Source organism: Dreissena polymorpha, chromosome 8, assembly GCF_020536995.1.
Source record: "Dreissena polymorpha isolate Duluth1 chromosome 8, UMN_Dpol_1.0, whole genome shotgun sequence".
Taxonomy (NCBI): domain Eukaryota; kingdom Metazoa; phylum Mollusca; class Bivalvia; order Myida; family Dreissenidae; genus Dreissena; species Dreissena polymorpha.
This window is the reverse complement of record NC_068362.1, coordinates 16,209,160-16,224,676: the sequence shown is the minus strand read 5'-3', so window position 1 is coordinate 16,224,676 and position 15,517 is coordinate 16,209,160. Positions and strand designations below refer to the sequence as shown.

The 15,517-nt window shown below is 36.1% G+C and overlaps 1 protein-coding gene across 5 annotated transcripts in view; it reads left to right on the top strand.

Annotated features, from left to right (window-relative positions):
• The window catches only part of LOC127841387 (kelch-like protein 3), a 94,695-nt gene that overhangs the window by 65,888 nt on the left and 13,290 nt on the right, over window positions 1-15,517 (top strand). For all 5 annotated transcript variants that reach the window (XM_052370199.1, XM_052370197.1, XM_052370201.1 and 2 more), the window contains exons 2-4: window positions 2,958-3,091; window positions 9,464-9,692; window positions 11,888-12,063. In XM_052370199.1, coding sequence (XP_052226159.1) covers window positions 2,958-3,091; window positions 9,464-9,692; window positions 11,888-12,063 — 539 coding nt within the window. The remainder of the gene's footprint in view (window positions 1-2,957; window positions 3,092-9,463; window positions 9,693-11,887; window positions 12,064-15,517) is intronic.

Genomic DNA, 15,517 nt, shown 5'->3' with positions numbered 1-15,517 from the left:
ATTCCAAAAAAACAAAAAAAATTTTATTTTTTTTTTTTTAACTTAAAATATATATAAGTTAACCTGATCCGGTGTAGAAAATAGAAAGTATTGCATAATTAAATTATCTGTTGCCTTGAATTTGTTTTAAAAACTGTACAATATGTTAATGATTATTTAAGACTTTCCTTATTTTCCTCAAAATCCGGGGCTTCGTGCGATTTTTTCACCTAAAAAAAGGCCAGGCCTTTTCCCCAAATTCAGATTAAAACACCTGCACTTAGCACACATGTTCATAATATTTTGTTAAATTTTAATAATAAGTTATCAAAATAGTCGTTATTTACCAGTTAACCGCTTCTTTGAAATATAAGAAACACTATTTACATGCGATAATTTTTCCCAATTGAGCCAATTTTGCGATTAATTAATTTCCAAAATGGGGGTTTTCACGATGCAAAATTCCAGTGTGGCGTTTTCCCAAAATGGAGCGGAAAAAGCCTGTAAGTTGTGAGAACATTACCATTTACAAATTTTATGCGGAAACAATTTAATTTCAGTACAAGTATATTTCATCATGTCCATTTATTGAACTGAATTACGCAATTTGTCTACAGCCACGTGATTATATTATTTAGTCCCTTTGTATGCATATGCACCATTCACTATGCCATGTAAAATCTGTGTTTTCATAAGAGCGCGAAATTGTTGCAGACAGAGAAGTTCCACGCATGGAAAGCATGCGTGTTAAATCAGGCCATGTGCCGTTACTAAATATAGTAGTGAAACTCAGTATTTGTAGTATTTTATAATGAAAAAATACATCGGAATCAATGCACATAATGAAAAAGTATCTCACATTGAAACTATAGAAAAAATACGTAAATTTACAAATAATAAATTTTATTGAAGTCGCTCATTGATTGGTCATTATAGCTAAATATGAACAGTGCTGAAGCTCGCACATTGTGTCACCTGATTTACGCATGTTACATGGGAATTATCCCATCCAAAAAATCACTTACATGCGCTTGCGTAAAATGGCGGACTTTGTGTTTATAAAATTCTAAAACACATTAGCGTCAATACTGGTCATATTTTTGGTTTTGAACATTGAAATCGGAATTATGCTAGATTATAGGGAAATGGATAGAGTCGGAATATGTATGTATCCAGCTTATTTATTGAAATTGTAGACGTACCTGTGAATTAAAACATACATGTATATTTATTATCCCCCGCCATAGGCGGAGGGATATTGTTTTGGCGTTGTCTGTCCGTCCATCTTTCCGTCTGTCTGTCCAGAGCCATATCTTGGAAGTGCTTTGGCGGATTTCATTGAAACTTGGTATGAGTATATTTATGGATAAGAGGATGATGCACGCCAAATGCAGTGATTTTTTTGCTTCAATTTGTTACAGCCCGTGCCATTTGAATTGGGAAAATTAGCGCGATAAACCGTGAAATTGGGAAAAATAGCGCGATAAACCATGAAATTGGGAAAAATTAAGCATTATAAATAGGATTATAAGTAACAGAAGTGATATTGTTTTTAAGTGCATGTTCAGGGAGTTTTCTAGAAAAGGAGTCTGGTCAAATTGTTTTTTTTTTAATCAATAACAGTGGCAAGTTTGGGAATGATTTATGGACAAAAATGACTAAATTCAAGTTATATATTTTGTAAGATGTTTTAAAAATAAAGTTGAGACCTAGATTTAAGAAATCATAATTAAGTTATTTGAGACTTCTTTCTAAAAAAAAATTTAAAAAAAAAAATGTTGTTTTTTTTTTTTTTTTTTTGGAAGTTGGGCTTTTTTTGGGAAATTTTTGTCAGATTTTTGGGAAAAAACATATTTTTTTGCGATTGGGAAGCAGCCGAAATTCGGCTGTAAATTTGAGCAAAAAAAATCACTGAAATGACATTGTATACCATTTGTAAATAATGGAGTTATGGCCCTTTGTTTCTTGAAAACATGCTATTTTTGTGTTTCCGGAGCCATATCTTGGAAGTGCTGTGGGGGATTTCATTGAAACTTGGTATGAGTATATATATGGATAAGAGGATGATGCACGCCAAATGGCATTGTACACCATCTGTTAATAACGGAGTTATGGGCCTTTGTACCTTGAAAAAATGCTATTTTGAGTGTAACCCTTTTGTGTCCAGAAGCATGTTGGCGGGGGATATCAATTCAACGAATTTGCGTGTTTTCTATACAATTATCTTTATTTTATTAGCCACAGGATTTAAACAATTTTTAATTACCATGTTTTTTGGCATGCACAGTAGCACACTGCTACCGCGGTGTTGCGCGGCAGTGTCCTGATAAGAATGGACATTGTCTGCATTTACCGACTAGGTAAAGTAATACACACCGCGGGTATTAGCTAACTCAGCGGAGTGTTTAGCGAGTACACCTCGCATTCCCCGCTGCGGAAGCACTCGCTAGTAAACAAAAGCCCTGCGAAGGGAGCGAGTTTTTTGGGTAAAACGCGTGGACTGTACTGTATTTATAGTACATTCCATCTTCCCCTGACAATTTACTGACCGAGCACGGACCCTGAAAGTCTTGGGAATGGAATTTACTGACAATGCATAATTGTAACTGGGCCAAAATGTGTGTCTCTGTTAGTATGAAATTCAGAGAGTAGTTAGCTACCCCATACACTGAACAGAGTTATATCCTATACTATAAAGACGTTGTGATGTTGACAATGTTCTTGTGGATTATGCTCAAAATCAGCCAATGGAATAAATGTAGTTGTATCAATTCAGGTCTGCTGGCGTTATGTAAAAGGTCATTTAAAGTGAAAAGCTGGGTTAAGCAGCTTCGCCAATTAAAGAATTTATCATTGATTAACATTTTGTTATTATTTTTATTATATTATATAATTAGAATTTATAATTTTCATTATTATTAGAATTTGTAAATTGCTTTTATTATTTTTTAATGATTATCCATATTTTATTTACTCAGCATATAATGGCCACCATGTCAATGGGAAGCAAGAGAAGCGCGAAAAAGATCAAAAGGGCTAGGACCTCAAGCTGCGGGTTTAAAGACACCAACCACTTAGCCAGTGCGTTTTCATCCTTAAATGATATGAGAAGGTAAGTTTTGTTGCGATTTACCCGCTAATAGGTTGATTGAACTCGATTTTATAGGCACACAGGTATTTCTATGCCCCTGAAGGTGGGCATATAGTGATCGCTCTGTCCGTCCGTCAGTCTGTCCGTCACACTTTTGCGTTGAGGTTTTGAAAAATGCTCATAACATCTTTGTCGCTTCAGATGTAACTTTCATATTTGGTATGCATGTGTATGCGGACATGGCCTTACCAAAGGCACACAAATTTTGACCCCTTTGACCTTGACCTTGAACTTGGGGTCCGCGTTTAGGTTTAGAAATCTGCGTATAGGCTTCGAAAAAGCGTTTTTCGGGGGCATATGTCTTCCGATGGAGACAGCTCTTGTTTCAGTGCTCCGGGTAGGAATTGAAAAGGGCAGGGGGGGCTTTTCTGTCAAAAGGGCACTTTGGAAGCGCAGTATTTTGTCATAAGGGCACTTTCAAGCGCGCAGGCATTTCTGGAATGCTTCCTCTTGCATTTTAATTTATATCATATGTTATTAATAATTAATAGAATATAATTTTATTATTCCCATTATTATTAAACAATTCAAATAAAATGTCTAGAATGAGGAATAAATTAATTACAGTGTATTGTAATAAGAGATTATTAATAATATGTAAAAAAAAAAGATTTTTTTTTTTTAAGGGCAGGGGGGGCCCTAGGAAGGGCAGGGCGGAGGTTTGGGAGGGCAGGGCGGGGCGCCCTTCAATTTAGGCCTAGCTGGAGCACTGATTGTTTTAAAATGGGTTTTGCCTTCACCAGGAAGAACTTTGAGCTGTTTGTATGCACTCATAAAAGCTCAAAGCATCCAAGAAGAACTACTACATTAATATGTTTTATAGCAAATGGCACCAACATATTTTAACCCTTATTTCTATCCATGAGGGTATTTATTTTATATCCGAAATGTTAATCATTTCAGTTTTATTCACTTTGTAATTACATATTTCTTCAGAAGAGTATAAATTGTGTTTTCGAAGCATCGCAATGATGTATCATTTATATTTCAGTTCATAGAAATAATCATGAATGAATGAATAGAAATAATAATTACTAGTATATAAAATTAAATAGCGTACTTGGACCTTTGATCGATAGGAACCTAATATTGACGATTTTGTTTGCCATAAGAATGAGACTCTCGTGATGACATCACATGCATCACATGCATGCCTTCCGAGTTTTTTGTTTCATTAACATTATTACGCTTGAAAATAAAGACAAATACAACAAACATGAAGAAAAATATGTATAAATGCATTTCAGATTTGTATGTCTACTAAAATAATCAAAATTTATCAAAATTCCATACATTTTATTGGTTCTCTTCATTAAATTTACACATACATGTAAATTGCAAAGTGAAGCAGACCACAGCACTAGTGTAAAAACAACACTTTCATTTATTATCCCTGCCGAAAAAAATTACGAGGGGATAAAGTAGTAGTCTCCGTCTGTGAGTCTGTCTGTGCGTCCGTCTTTCCGTCCGAAATTTTGTTCAGAGCATAACTCTAGATCTATTCAATGGATTTACTTTAAACTTAGAATATAAACAGATGGCAACTAGGAAAAGTGCAGTGACCAAGAGCCATAACTCTATCTACCTTAGTTTTTGAATTATTTCCCTTTATATAATTTCAAAGTAAATTTTTGTCCGGAATATAACTCTAAATCTACTGAAAGGATTAACTTGAAACTTGAAATATAAACAGATGACAAGTAGGAGAAGTGCAGTGACTAAGAACCATAACTCTATTCACCTTAGTTTTTGAATTATCTCCCTTTATTTAATTTCAAAGTAAATTTTTGTCCAGAGCATGACTCTAAATCTACTGAAGGGATTTACTTGAAACTTGAAATATAAACAGATGGCAAGTAAGTTAAGTGCAGTGACTAAGAACCATAAATCTTTCTACAACTGTTTTTTTAATTATCTCCCTTTATATAATTTGAAAGTAAATTTTTATCCGGAGCATAACTCTAAATCTACTGAAGGGATTTACTTGAAACTTGAAATATAAACAGATGGCAAGTAGGAGAAGTGCAGTGACTAAGAACCTTAACTCTATCTACTTTAGGGTTTGAATTATCTCCCTTAATTAAATTTCAAAGTAATTTTTTGTCTGGAGCATAACTCTAAATCTACTGAAGGGATTTACTTGAAACTTGAAATATAAACAGATGGCAAGTAGGAGAAGTGCAGTGACTAAGAACCATAACTCTATCTTCCCTAGTTATTGAATGATCTCCCTTTATTATCCCCGCCGAAAAAAGTTCGGAGGGGATATAGTAATTGGTCCTGTCCGTCCGTCTGTCTGTCTGTCTGTCCGCTGTCCGTCCGTCTGGCCGAAACTTTGTCTGGAGCATAACACCAAATCTTTTCAATGGATTTACTTTAAACTTAGCATATAAACAGATGGCAACTAGGAAAAGTGCAGTGACCAAGAACCATAACTCTATCTACCTTAGTTTTTGAATTATCTCCCCTTTTATATAACTTTAAAGTAAATTTTTGTCCAGATTATAACTCTAAATCTACTGAAGGGATTTACTTGAAACTTGAAATATAAACAGATGGCAAGTAGGAGAAGTGCAGTGACTAAGAACCATAACTCTATCTACCTTAGTGTTTGAATTATCTCCCTTTATTTAATTTCAAAGTAATTTTTTGTTCGGAGCATAATGAATTATCTCCCTTTTTTTGTTTTTACAAATATTGTTCTACTCTCTAAAACAAATGTTGTCATACAAGCAAACACATTTCGGCAGGGATTTGGCACTACTGTGACAAGCTCTTGTTTAATTTTAAAGTTAAATTTTGTCCGGAGCATAACTCTAAATCTACTAAAGGGATTTACTAGAAACTTGAAATATAAACAGATGGCAAGTAGGAGAAATGCAGTGACTAAGAACCATAACTCTGTCTACCTTAGTTTTTGAATGATCTCCCTTAATTTAATTTTAAAGTAAATTTTTGTCCGGAGCATAACTCTAAATCTACTGATGGGATTTACTTGAAACTTAAAATATAAACAGATGGCACATAGGAGAAGAGCAGTGGACATGAACCATAACTCTTTCGGCCGTACTTTTTGAATTATCTCCCTTTATTTTTTTATTTTTTATTTTATTTTTATTTTATTTATACTTAATTTTTTTATAATTTTATATTATATTTTATTTTATTTCATTGTAAATATTTTAGCTTTTCAATTTTTAATATCTCCCTTTATCTAATTTTACAATAATATTTTAATTTGAGTCTTCTTTTTTAATTACCTCCCTTTGTTTCATTTCCACATATTTTATTCTCTACAGCATAACTTTATCACTATATATAACTATTTGATCCTTGAAATATAAATAGATGACACAGGTGCCATGTTTTACAAATATTATTCTACTCTCTAAAACAAATGTTGTCATACAAGCTAACACATTTCGGTGGGGATTTGGAACTACTGTGACAATCTCTTGTGTGATTTATTAAAAACAATTACTTTAACTTTCTCTAGATATTCATTCTAGATTTTAGCATAAAAAACTGTGCCCAAACATCGCGTCGGGTGATATAAGCTTGTTTAGTGGGAGTGCCCCCTTCCTATTTGACCTTTATTTCATCAAATCTTTTCAAACTAACATGTATGCCAAAATTGATACGATCAATTGGCAAAGGTTTGTGTTTATGAAATTCTTGAGAACTTGTTTGTGCCCATGTTCATAAAAAAAAAGAATGACAGAACATAAACTTCTTAAATTGTAAATAGAAGTTGTAAAAAAGTTTCATTACTATTTAAGTTGATTTAAAATATGTTCAGTGAATCAAATCTTTAAGTTGTGTTGGCCTAATGCCTATTGCAATCAAGTACTCTCCTTTTCGGTAATACGTCGTGATAAACAGGTCATCCACCCATATCACTGCAGCGTGTATGGAACTATGACTTTGCGTGATTAAACATGCTGTTAATAAAAATAATTGACAAGGATTTAATGGGCATTAAATAAATCATTGACGTTAAGTCGTTTGTTGTTGCATTGTTTGCATTAATTTAGAAATTCTGTTACAATATGTAGATCTACTTGTTTATTGAATATATTGATAATTGGTCACCAGAGTATTTTTTTTTCTTGAGAACTTTTTTTTTATGCCCCCCTTCGAAGAAGAGGGGGTATATTGCTTTGCTCATGTCGGTCGGTCGGTCTGTCGGTCGGTCCGTCTGTCGGTCCGTCCACCAGGTGGTTGTCAGACGATAACTCAAGAATGCTTGGGCCTAGGATCATGAAACTTCATAGGTACATTGATCATGACTCGCAGATGATCCCTATTGATTTTGAGGTCACTAGGTCAAAGGTCAAGGTCACGGTGACCAGAAATAGTAAAATGGTTTTTGAATAATAACTCAAGAACGCATACGCCTAGGATCATGAAACTTCATGGGTAGATTGATCATGACTTGCAGATGACCCCTATTGATTTTGAGGTCACTAGGTCAAAGGTCAAGGTCACGGTGACCCGAAATAGTAAAATGGTTTCCGGATGATAACTCAAGAACGCATACGCCTAGGATCATGAAACTTCATGGGTAGATTGATCATGACTCGCAGATGACCCCTATTGATTTTGAGGTCACTAGGTCAAAGGTCAAGGTCACGGTGAACCGAAATAGTAAAATGGTTTTCGGATGATAACTCAAGAACGCATATGCCTAGGATCATGAAACTTCATAGGTAGATTGATCATGACTTGCAGATGACCCTATTGATTTTGAGGTCACAAGGTCAAAGGTCAAGGTCACGGTGACCCGAAATAGTAAAATGATTTTCGGATGATAACTCAAGAAGGCTTTTGCCTAGGATCATGACACTTCATAGATACATTGATCGTGACTCGCAGATGACCCCTATTGATTTTCAGGTCACTAGGTCAAAGGTCAAGGTCACAGTGACAAAAATCGAATTCACACAATGGCTGCCACTACAACGGAAAGCCCATATGGGGGGCATGCATGTTTTACAAACAGCCCTTGTTTAAATCATGTATTCATTCTAGTTTAGCGCATACATGTTTATTATGTTCTCAGATATGATTGCTTCACTTTTTATGCCCCCCTTCGAAGAAGAGGGGGTATATTGCTTTGCTCATGTCGGTCTGTCGGTCCGTCCACCAGGTGGTTGTCAGACGATGACTCAAGAACGCTTGGGCCTAGGATCATGAAACTTCATAGGTACATTGATCATGACTCGCAGACGACCCCTATTGATTTTGAGGTCACTAGGTCAAAGGTCAAGGTCAGGGTGACAAAAATCGTACTCACACAATGGCTGCCACTACAACGGAAAGCCCATATGGGGGGCATGCATGTTTTACAAACAGCCCTTGTTTAAATCATGTATTCATTCTAGTTTAGCTCATACATGTTTATTATGTTCTCAGATATGATTGCTTCACTTTTTATGCCCCCCCTCGAAGATGAGGGGGTATATTGCTTTGCTCATGTCGGTCTGTCGACGGTCGGTCGGTCTGTCGGTCCGTCCACCAGGTGGTTGTCAGACGATAACTCAAGAACGCTTGGGCCTAGGATCATGAAACTTCATAGGTACATTGATCATGACTCGCAGATGACCCCTATTGATTTTGAGGTCACTAGGTCAAAGGTCAGGGTCACGGTGACCAGAAATAGTAAAATGGTTTTTGAATAATAACTCAAGAACGCATACGCCTAGGATCATGAAACTTCATAGGTACATTGATCATGACTCGCAGATGACCCTCATTGATTTTGAGGTCACTAGGTCAAAGGTCAAGGTCACGGTGACCCGAAATAGTAAAATGGTTTCCGGATGATAACTCAAGAACGCATACACCTAGGATCATGAAACTTCATATGTAGATTGATCATGACTCGCAGATGACCCCTATTGATTTTGAGGTCACTAGGTCAAAGGTCAAGGTCACGGTGACCCGAAATAGTAAAATTGTTTTTGGATGATAACTCAAGAACGCATACGCCTAGGATCATGAAACTTCATAGGTAGATTGATCATGACTTGCAGATGACCCCTATTGATTTTGAGGTCACAAGGTCAAAGGTCAAGGTCACGGTGACCTGAAATATTAAAATGATTTTCGGATGATAACTCAAGAAGGCTTTTGCCTAGGAACATGACACTTCATAGGTACATTGATCGTGACCCGCAGATGACCCCTATTGATTTTCAGGTCACTAGGTCAAAGGTCAAGGTCACAGTGACAATTGTATTCACACAATGGCTTCCACTACAACGCACAGCCCATACGGGGGGCATGCATGTTTTACAAACAGCCCTTGTTTACTTTTCAATTTAATTTCAGACAAAATGTCATGTGTGATGTCGTTCTGGTAGCCGGAGCAACAGAGATTCCCTGTCATAAAGTAGTCCTGTGTGCCTGCAGCCAGTATTTCTACGCCATGTTCACTGGCAAAATGGTTGAGGCCAAAGCCAACCGCATCGATTTGAAAGATATAGACCCTTTAGCACTGGTGCTATTGATAGAATTTGTATACACATCAGAAATACAGGTTACTGAAGAAAATGTGCAGGTAAAGTGAGACATGAAAGCATTAATGATTTTGTATATTTGAAACTTAAATAGTCATGAACGCTTAAGCCGTACTACTGCATCCAAAAACTAGGTCAAATGTTACATAAACATTGATACCAATCATGAAGCCATATTTATGACTCAATCTTGATAAAACATGATAGGAATGTTTATCTTGACATTTTTCAGGCATGATAGGCAGTCTTGGCATGTTTTTTTTAGGCACTAGCCTGCTTGTACTACCAGCTTAGGGATTTCACTAGCGAGAATAAAGATTAACAAAATAAACACTGTATACATTCTGTTTTTAGTCCCCTACCGGTTTCACCGGAGGAGACTTATGGTTTGCACTCCGTCTGTCAGTCAGTCAGTCAGTCTGTCAGTCTGTCAGTCAGTCTGTCACACTTTTCTGGATCCTGCAATAACTTTAAAAGTTCTTAATATTTTTTCATGAAACTTGGAACATGGAAAGATGTCAATATGGACATTATGCACGTCATTTCATTTCGTTCCTACGTCAAAAATTATGGTTGCTATTGCAACAAATAGACTAGAAATACTGCTGAAATGGTGGTTTTCTGGATCCTGCGATAACATTTAAAGTTCTTAATATTTTTTCATGAAACTTGAAACGTGGATAGATGGCAATATGAACATTATGCACGTCATTTCATTTTGTTCCTACGTCAAAAATTCTGGTTGCTATGGCAACAAATATATATAAAAATATATCTGAAAATGGTGGAATTTCTGACAATGGTGGAGCCGGTAGGGGACTTATACTGCTTGACAATAGTCTTGTTATTCACGGTTTATGTCTGACAAACAATTTAGATGTCTCTATTTCGTCAGTGTCTAGTCACTGACATCCAGGTCTGACATGACATCTAAGCATTTAAAGGTGATATGAAAACAAATGTAATTGCACTTGTGACTAAAATTTCTCGTGCTTCCGAAAAGAAGGTCAACAGCTCAAATTTAAGCAAAACTGTGTTACCACTCTAGATAGATGCCACATTTATGACTTAATAAAGATAAAATGTGGTCAGAATGTTCATCATGACAATATGTAGGCCAATTTTTAATCTGGGTCACGTGTATCCAAAAGCAAGATCACCAGGTCACATCTTAGAAGCACCTTGTTATCACTCTAGATGCCTTTTATGGCCCCAATGGGCGGCATATAGTTTTCGCACTGTCCGTGGGTCAGTTGGTCAGTCAGTCTGTCTGTCTGTCCGTCACACTTTTCGTGTCCGCTCTCTAATTCAAGTAGTTCTCATCCGATCTTCACCAAACTTTGTCAGCAGTTGTATCTAGATAATGTCTAGGCCAAGTTTGAACATGGGTCATGCCGGGCCAAAAACTAGGTCACAGGGTCGTTTAGGTTTCGAAAAATGCACTTCTATGTCCCTTGAGATATAACCTTCATATTTGGTATGCATGTGTATATGGACAAGGCCTTTCCATATGCACACACTTTTTTACCCCTGTGACCTTGACCTTGAAGTTAGGGTTTGCGTTTAGGTTTCGAAATCTGCGTTTAGGTTTTGAAAAATGCTCATAACTTCTATGTCCCTGAAGATATAACCTTCATATTTGGTATGCATGTGTATACTGACAAGGCCTTTCCATACGCACACACATTTTGACACCTGTGACCTTGACATTGAACTAAGGGTCCGCGTTTAGGTTTCGAAATCTGCGTTTAGGTTTCGAAAAAAGCTCATAACTTCTATCAAGTGTTTATAGGGGGCATAAGTCACCCTTTGGTGACAGCTCTTGTTTCTTTTCATTTTTCCAATTATCATTGTGTTAATTGGTGACGTGATGTTTTGGTCCTATGAATCCCAGTCCGGTCCTGCAAGTTTTTTTAAGTTCTGTGGATAATACCTTTAAAACCTTTATACTTTTAATACCTTTAAATACATTTGGAAATGTCTGAAGTCACCTGGTCTATTTGACATTTGTTGTACCTCAAGTGAGTGCTTTGGGGCCATCATGATCCTCTTGTGTGTTTTTTTCTATGCTTAAAACCTGAAATTTTCTTACTATTTATCAAAATTAAAAAGACTGAGGCTATACATGTATATACGTTCAGTAGTTATACGATTTATTATATGGTTAAATACCATCAATGTGAAAGGGATAAACTATTGATATCAAATTGATTGAGTGATCATTCAATCTTTGCAGACATTGCTCCCAGCAGCCAGTATCCTGCAGATGTCCCAAGTTCGAGACGCATGTTGTAATTTTCTTCACTCACAGTTGAATTCCTCAAACGCTCTCGGAATCAAAGCATTTGCGGATATTCATTCCTGTTCAGATCTCTTTTCCTACGCTATGACATACTGCGAAGAGCATTTCACGTAAGGAATGTTGTTATGATATTTATAGGAATAAGCTGTGTCTTGAGGTTTTGTGATAAGTTTGTGGAAGCAATTGCTCTCAGCGTCTGTCTGCCCTTTTTAGCTTGACTATTATATATGAAATATATATAGTGAAGCTATCCTCACCCCGACGTCCGCGTGAGCGTGAGCGTTGAAATGTTAAAGTTTGCGTACCACCTTAAATATTTTCTATTTCCCTTGACATATTTCTTTTATATTTTGCATACTTCTTTACCAACATGACCCCATTACATAAACAAGAGCAGACGACAACTGTAACAAGCATTTTGTAAGAATTATGGCCCTTTTTCCACTTAGAATATGCATATTATTGATAAATCTATGTTAAAGTTTTTATACCACATCAAATGTTTTCTATGTCTCTTGACATATTGCTTTTATATTTTGCATACTTCTTAACCAACATGACCCCAATCTATAAACAAGAGCAGACAACTGTAACAAGCATTTTGTAAGAATTATGGCCCTTTTTCCGCTTGGAATATGCGTATTATTGATAAATCTATGTTAAAGTTTGTGTACCACCTCAAATATTTTCTATGTCCCTTAACATATTGCTTTCATATTTTGCATACTTCTTTACCAACATGACCCCAATCTATAAACAAGAGCAGACAACTGTATCAAGCATTTTGTAAGAATTATGTTCCATTTTAATACTTAGGACATTGAACATTTGTTAAGTTTTGTGTTTAGGTTCACTTTATTCCTAAAGTGTCAAAGCTATTGCTTTCATATTTGCAACACTTACTAACTATCGTAAGGGGACTGTGCAGGCAAATTTATGTAACTCTGACTGGCATTTTGACAGAATTATGGCCCCTTTTATATTAGATAATTGAACATTGGGTTAAGTTTTGTGTTTTGGTCCATTTTACTCCTTAAGTATCATAGCTATTGCTTTCAGTCTTGGAAAACTCGCTAACTATCTTAATGGGACTGTACAGGGCAAGTTGCATAACTCTGATTGGCTTTTTAACGGAATTATGGCCTATTTTGTCTTAGTAACTTTGAATATTTTGTTAAATTTTGTGTTTAGATCCACTTTACTTCTAAAGTATCAAGGCTATTGCTTTCATACTTCAAATGCTTTCTTTCTATCATGAGGGTACTGTACCTGGCAAGTTGAATTTGACCTTGAACTTTGAATGACCTTGACTCTCAAGGTCAAATAAATAAATTTTGCTTAAATTGCCATAACATCTTTATTTATGATCAGATTTGATTCATACTTTGACAAAACAACACTTACCTGACATACCACAATGGACTCCGCCCAAACCATCCCCCACACCCCAACCCAGAATCCCCGCCACACCCCCCCCCCCCAAAAAAAAAATAAAAAATAATCGTTTCTCTTTTTATACGCCCGTTTTGAAAAAACGGGACGTATTATAGTTTCACCTTGGCGGCGGGCGGGAGGGTGGGCGGTCGGATGGCGTCCACAGCAGATTCCGCTCTCTAATTCAAATAGTTTTAATCCGATCTTCACCAAACATGGTCAGAAGTTGTATCTAGACAATATCTAGGTTAAGTTCGAATATGGGTCATGCCGGGTCAAAAACTAGGTCACAGGGTCACTTAGTGCATTTCAAGCATTTAGCATGGTGTCCGCTCTCTAATTGAAGTAGTTTTCATCCGATCTTCACCAAACTTGGTCAGAAGTTGTATCTGGACAATATCTAGGTCAAGTTTTAATATGGGTCATGCGGGGTCAAAAACTAGGTCACGGGGTCACTTAGTGCATTTCGAGCATTTAGCATGGTGTCCGCTCTCTAATTGAAGTAGTTTTCATCCGATCTTCACCAAATTTGATCAGAAGTTGTGTCTAGACAATATCTACATGTAGGTCAAGTTCAAATATGGGTCATACCAGGTTAAAAACTAGGTCGCGAGGTCACTTAGTGCATTTCAATTGAAGTAGTTTTATCAGATCTTCACCAACTTTGGTCAGAAGTTGTGTCTAGATATGTAGGTCAAGTTCAAATATGGGTCATGGTAAATTTATCAAGTTGTCCAAAGCCTTAAAACGGGCGTATCTTGTGACAGTTTGGCACTTTTGTTTTTCTTATTTTTGAAAGATCATCTAATAAATTACCACACACCCACATTATACCCCCCTCTCCATCCCCAACATAACCCCAACCCCCCTAACCCAAAAAGATTTTTTTTTAAACATGTTAAAAAAAACTCACAAATATTTATATTATTTTTGAAGACCGTCCAACCATCCAACCCAAGCTATTGCTATCAAACTTGAAATAAAATCTTATTAGTTTGTTTTATGTCTTTACAAATGTTCAATAGATTGTAGAAAATATACCTGAACTCAGAATCGTCTATAAAGTACAACTTCTTTAAAACATAGCGATCAACATGTTTCAGTTATTTTCCTCTTTCCACTTAGAATATGACTATATTACCTTGACCTTATAAAATATGAACAATATCCCCATGATGGCTTACGTTATACTGTCAAGCACTCGAATAGTCGAGCGCACTGTCTTCTGACAGCTTTTGTTCATAATATTGTATAGCTTTATTGTAATTGATCTGTTTCCAATTAAATCTTGCGTGATCATTTCAAATGTTCATACATCATATTGACATCTAGAGCTAATGATTTATATGTAATGATTAAGTAATTATAAAAATAATATATTTGAAAACATGCTTTATAAAAGCCATGGCAATTTAAGTATATCAAGTTTGAAAGCTCTAGTTTCTTTTGTGCCATTCTATTAGTATGGAAATGCCGTTCTTGAAAGCCTACATTGCTATAAGTCTTGTTCGTGGCCGAGTACTGTTTAGTGTTTACAAAAGTTGTTTAAATGCAATTATCATAAATTGTTTTGAGTGCTCCAAATTATTGTGTGTTTTTATGCCTTGGATCGAAGGGTCAGGGGTATATTGTTTTTGGCCTGTCTGTCATTCTGTCACTCTGTCATTCTGTCACTCTGTCATTCTGTCCCAAAACTTTAACCTTGGTCATAACTTGTTCAATATTGAAGATAGCAACTTGATATTTGGCATGCATGTGTATCTCACGGAGCTGCACATTTTGAGTTGTGAAAGGTCAAGGTCATCCTTCAAGGTCAGAGGTCAAATATATGGCTTCAAAGCCCCACATTGTGTTTCTGATAAACACATCTCTTGTTTTATTTATTACTGAAGTACTCATCTTGAAATCGCAGCAATTCGTATTCAAATTTTAATTGCATTTATCAGTTTGTGCCAAAATCAGACAAACGAGAAAAAAATCTGTTGTAACCATGATGGAGCTTAAATACTTTTCATTTCAGCTGTGTGTTATGTTCTTACTTTTGTCGTTGAAAGTGCATGTGGAATATCAATGAAACACAATAAGAGCGCGCGATTCTGACATGGTCATATCAATGCAGTGTGCACTCTG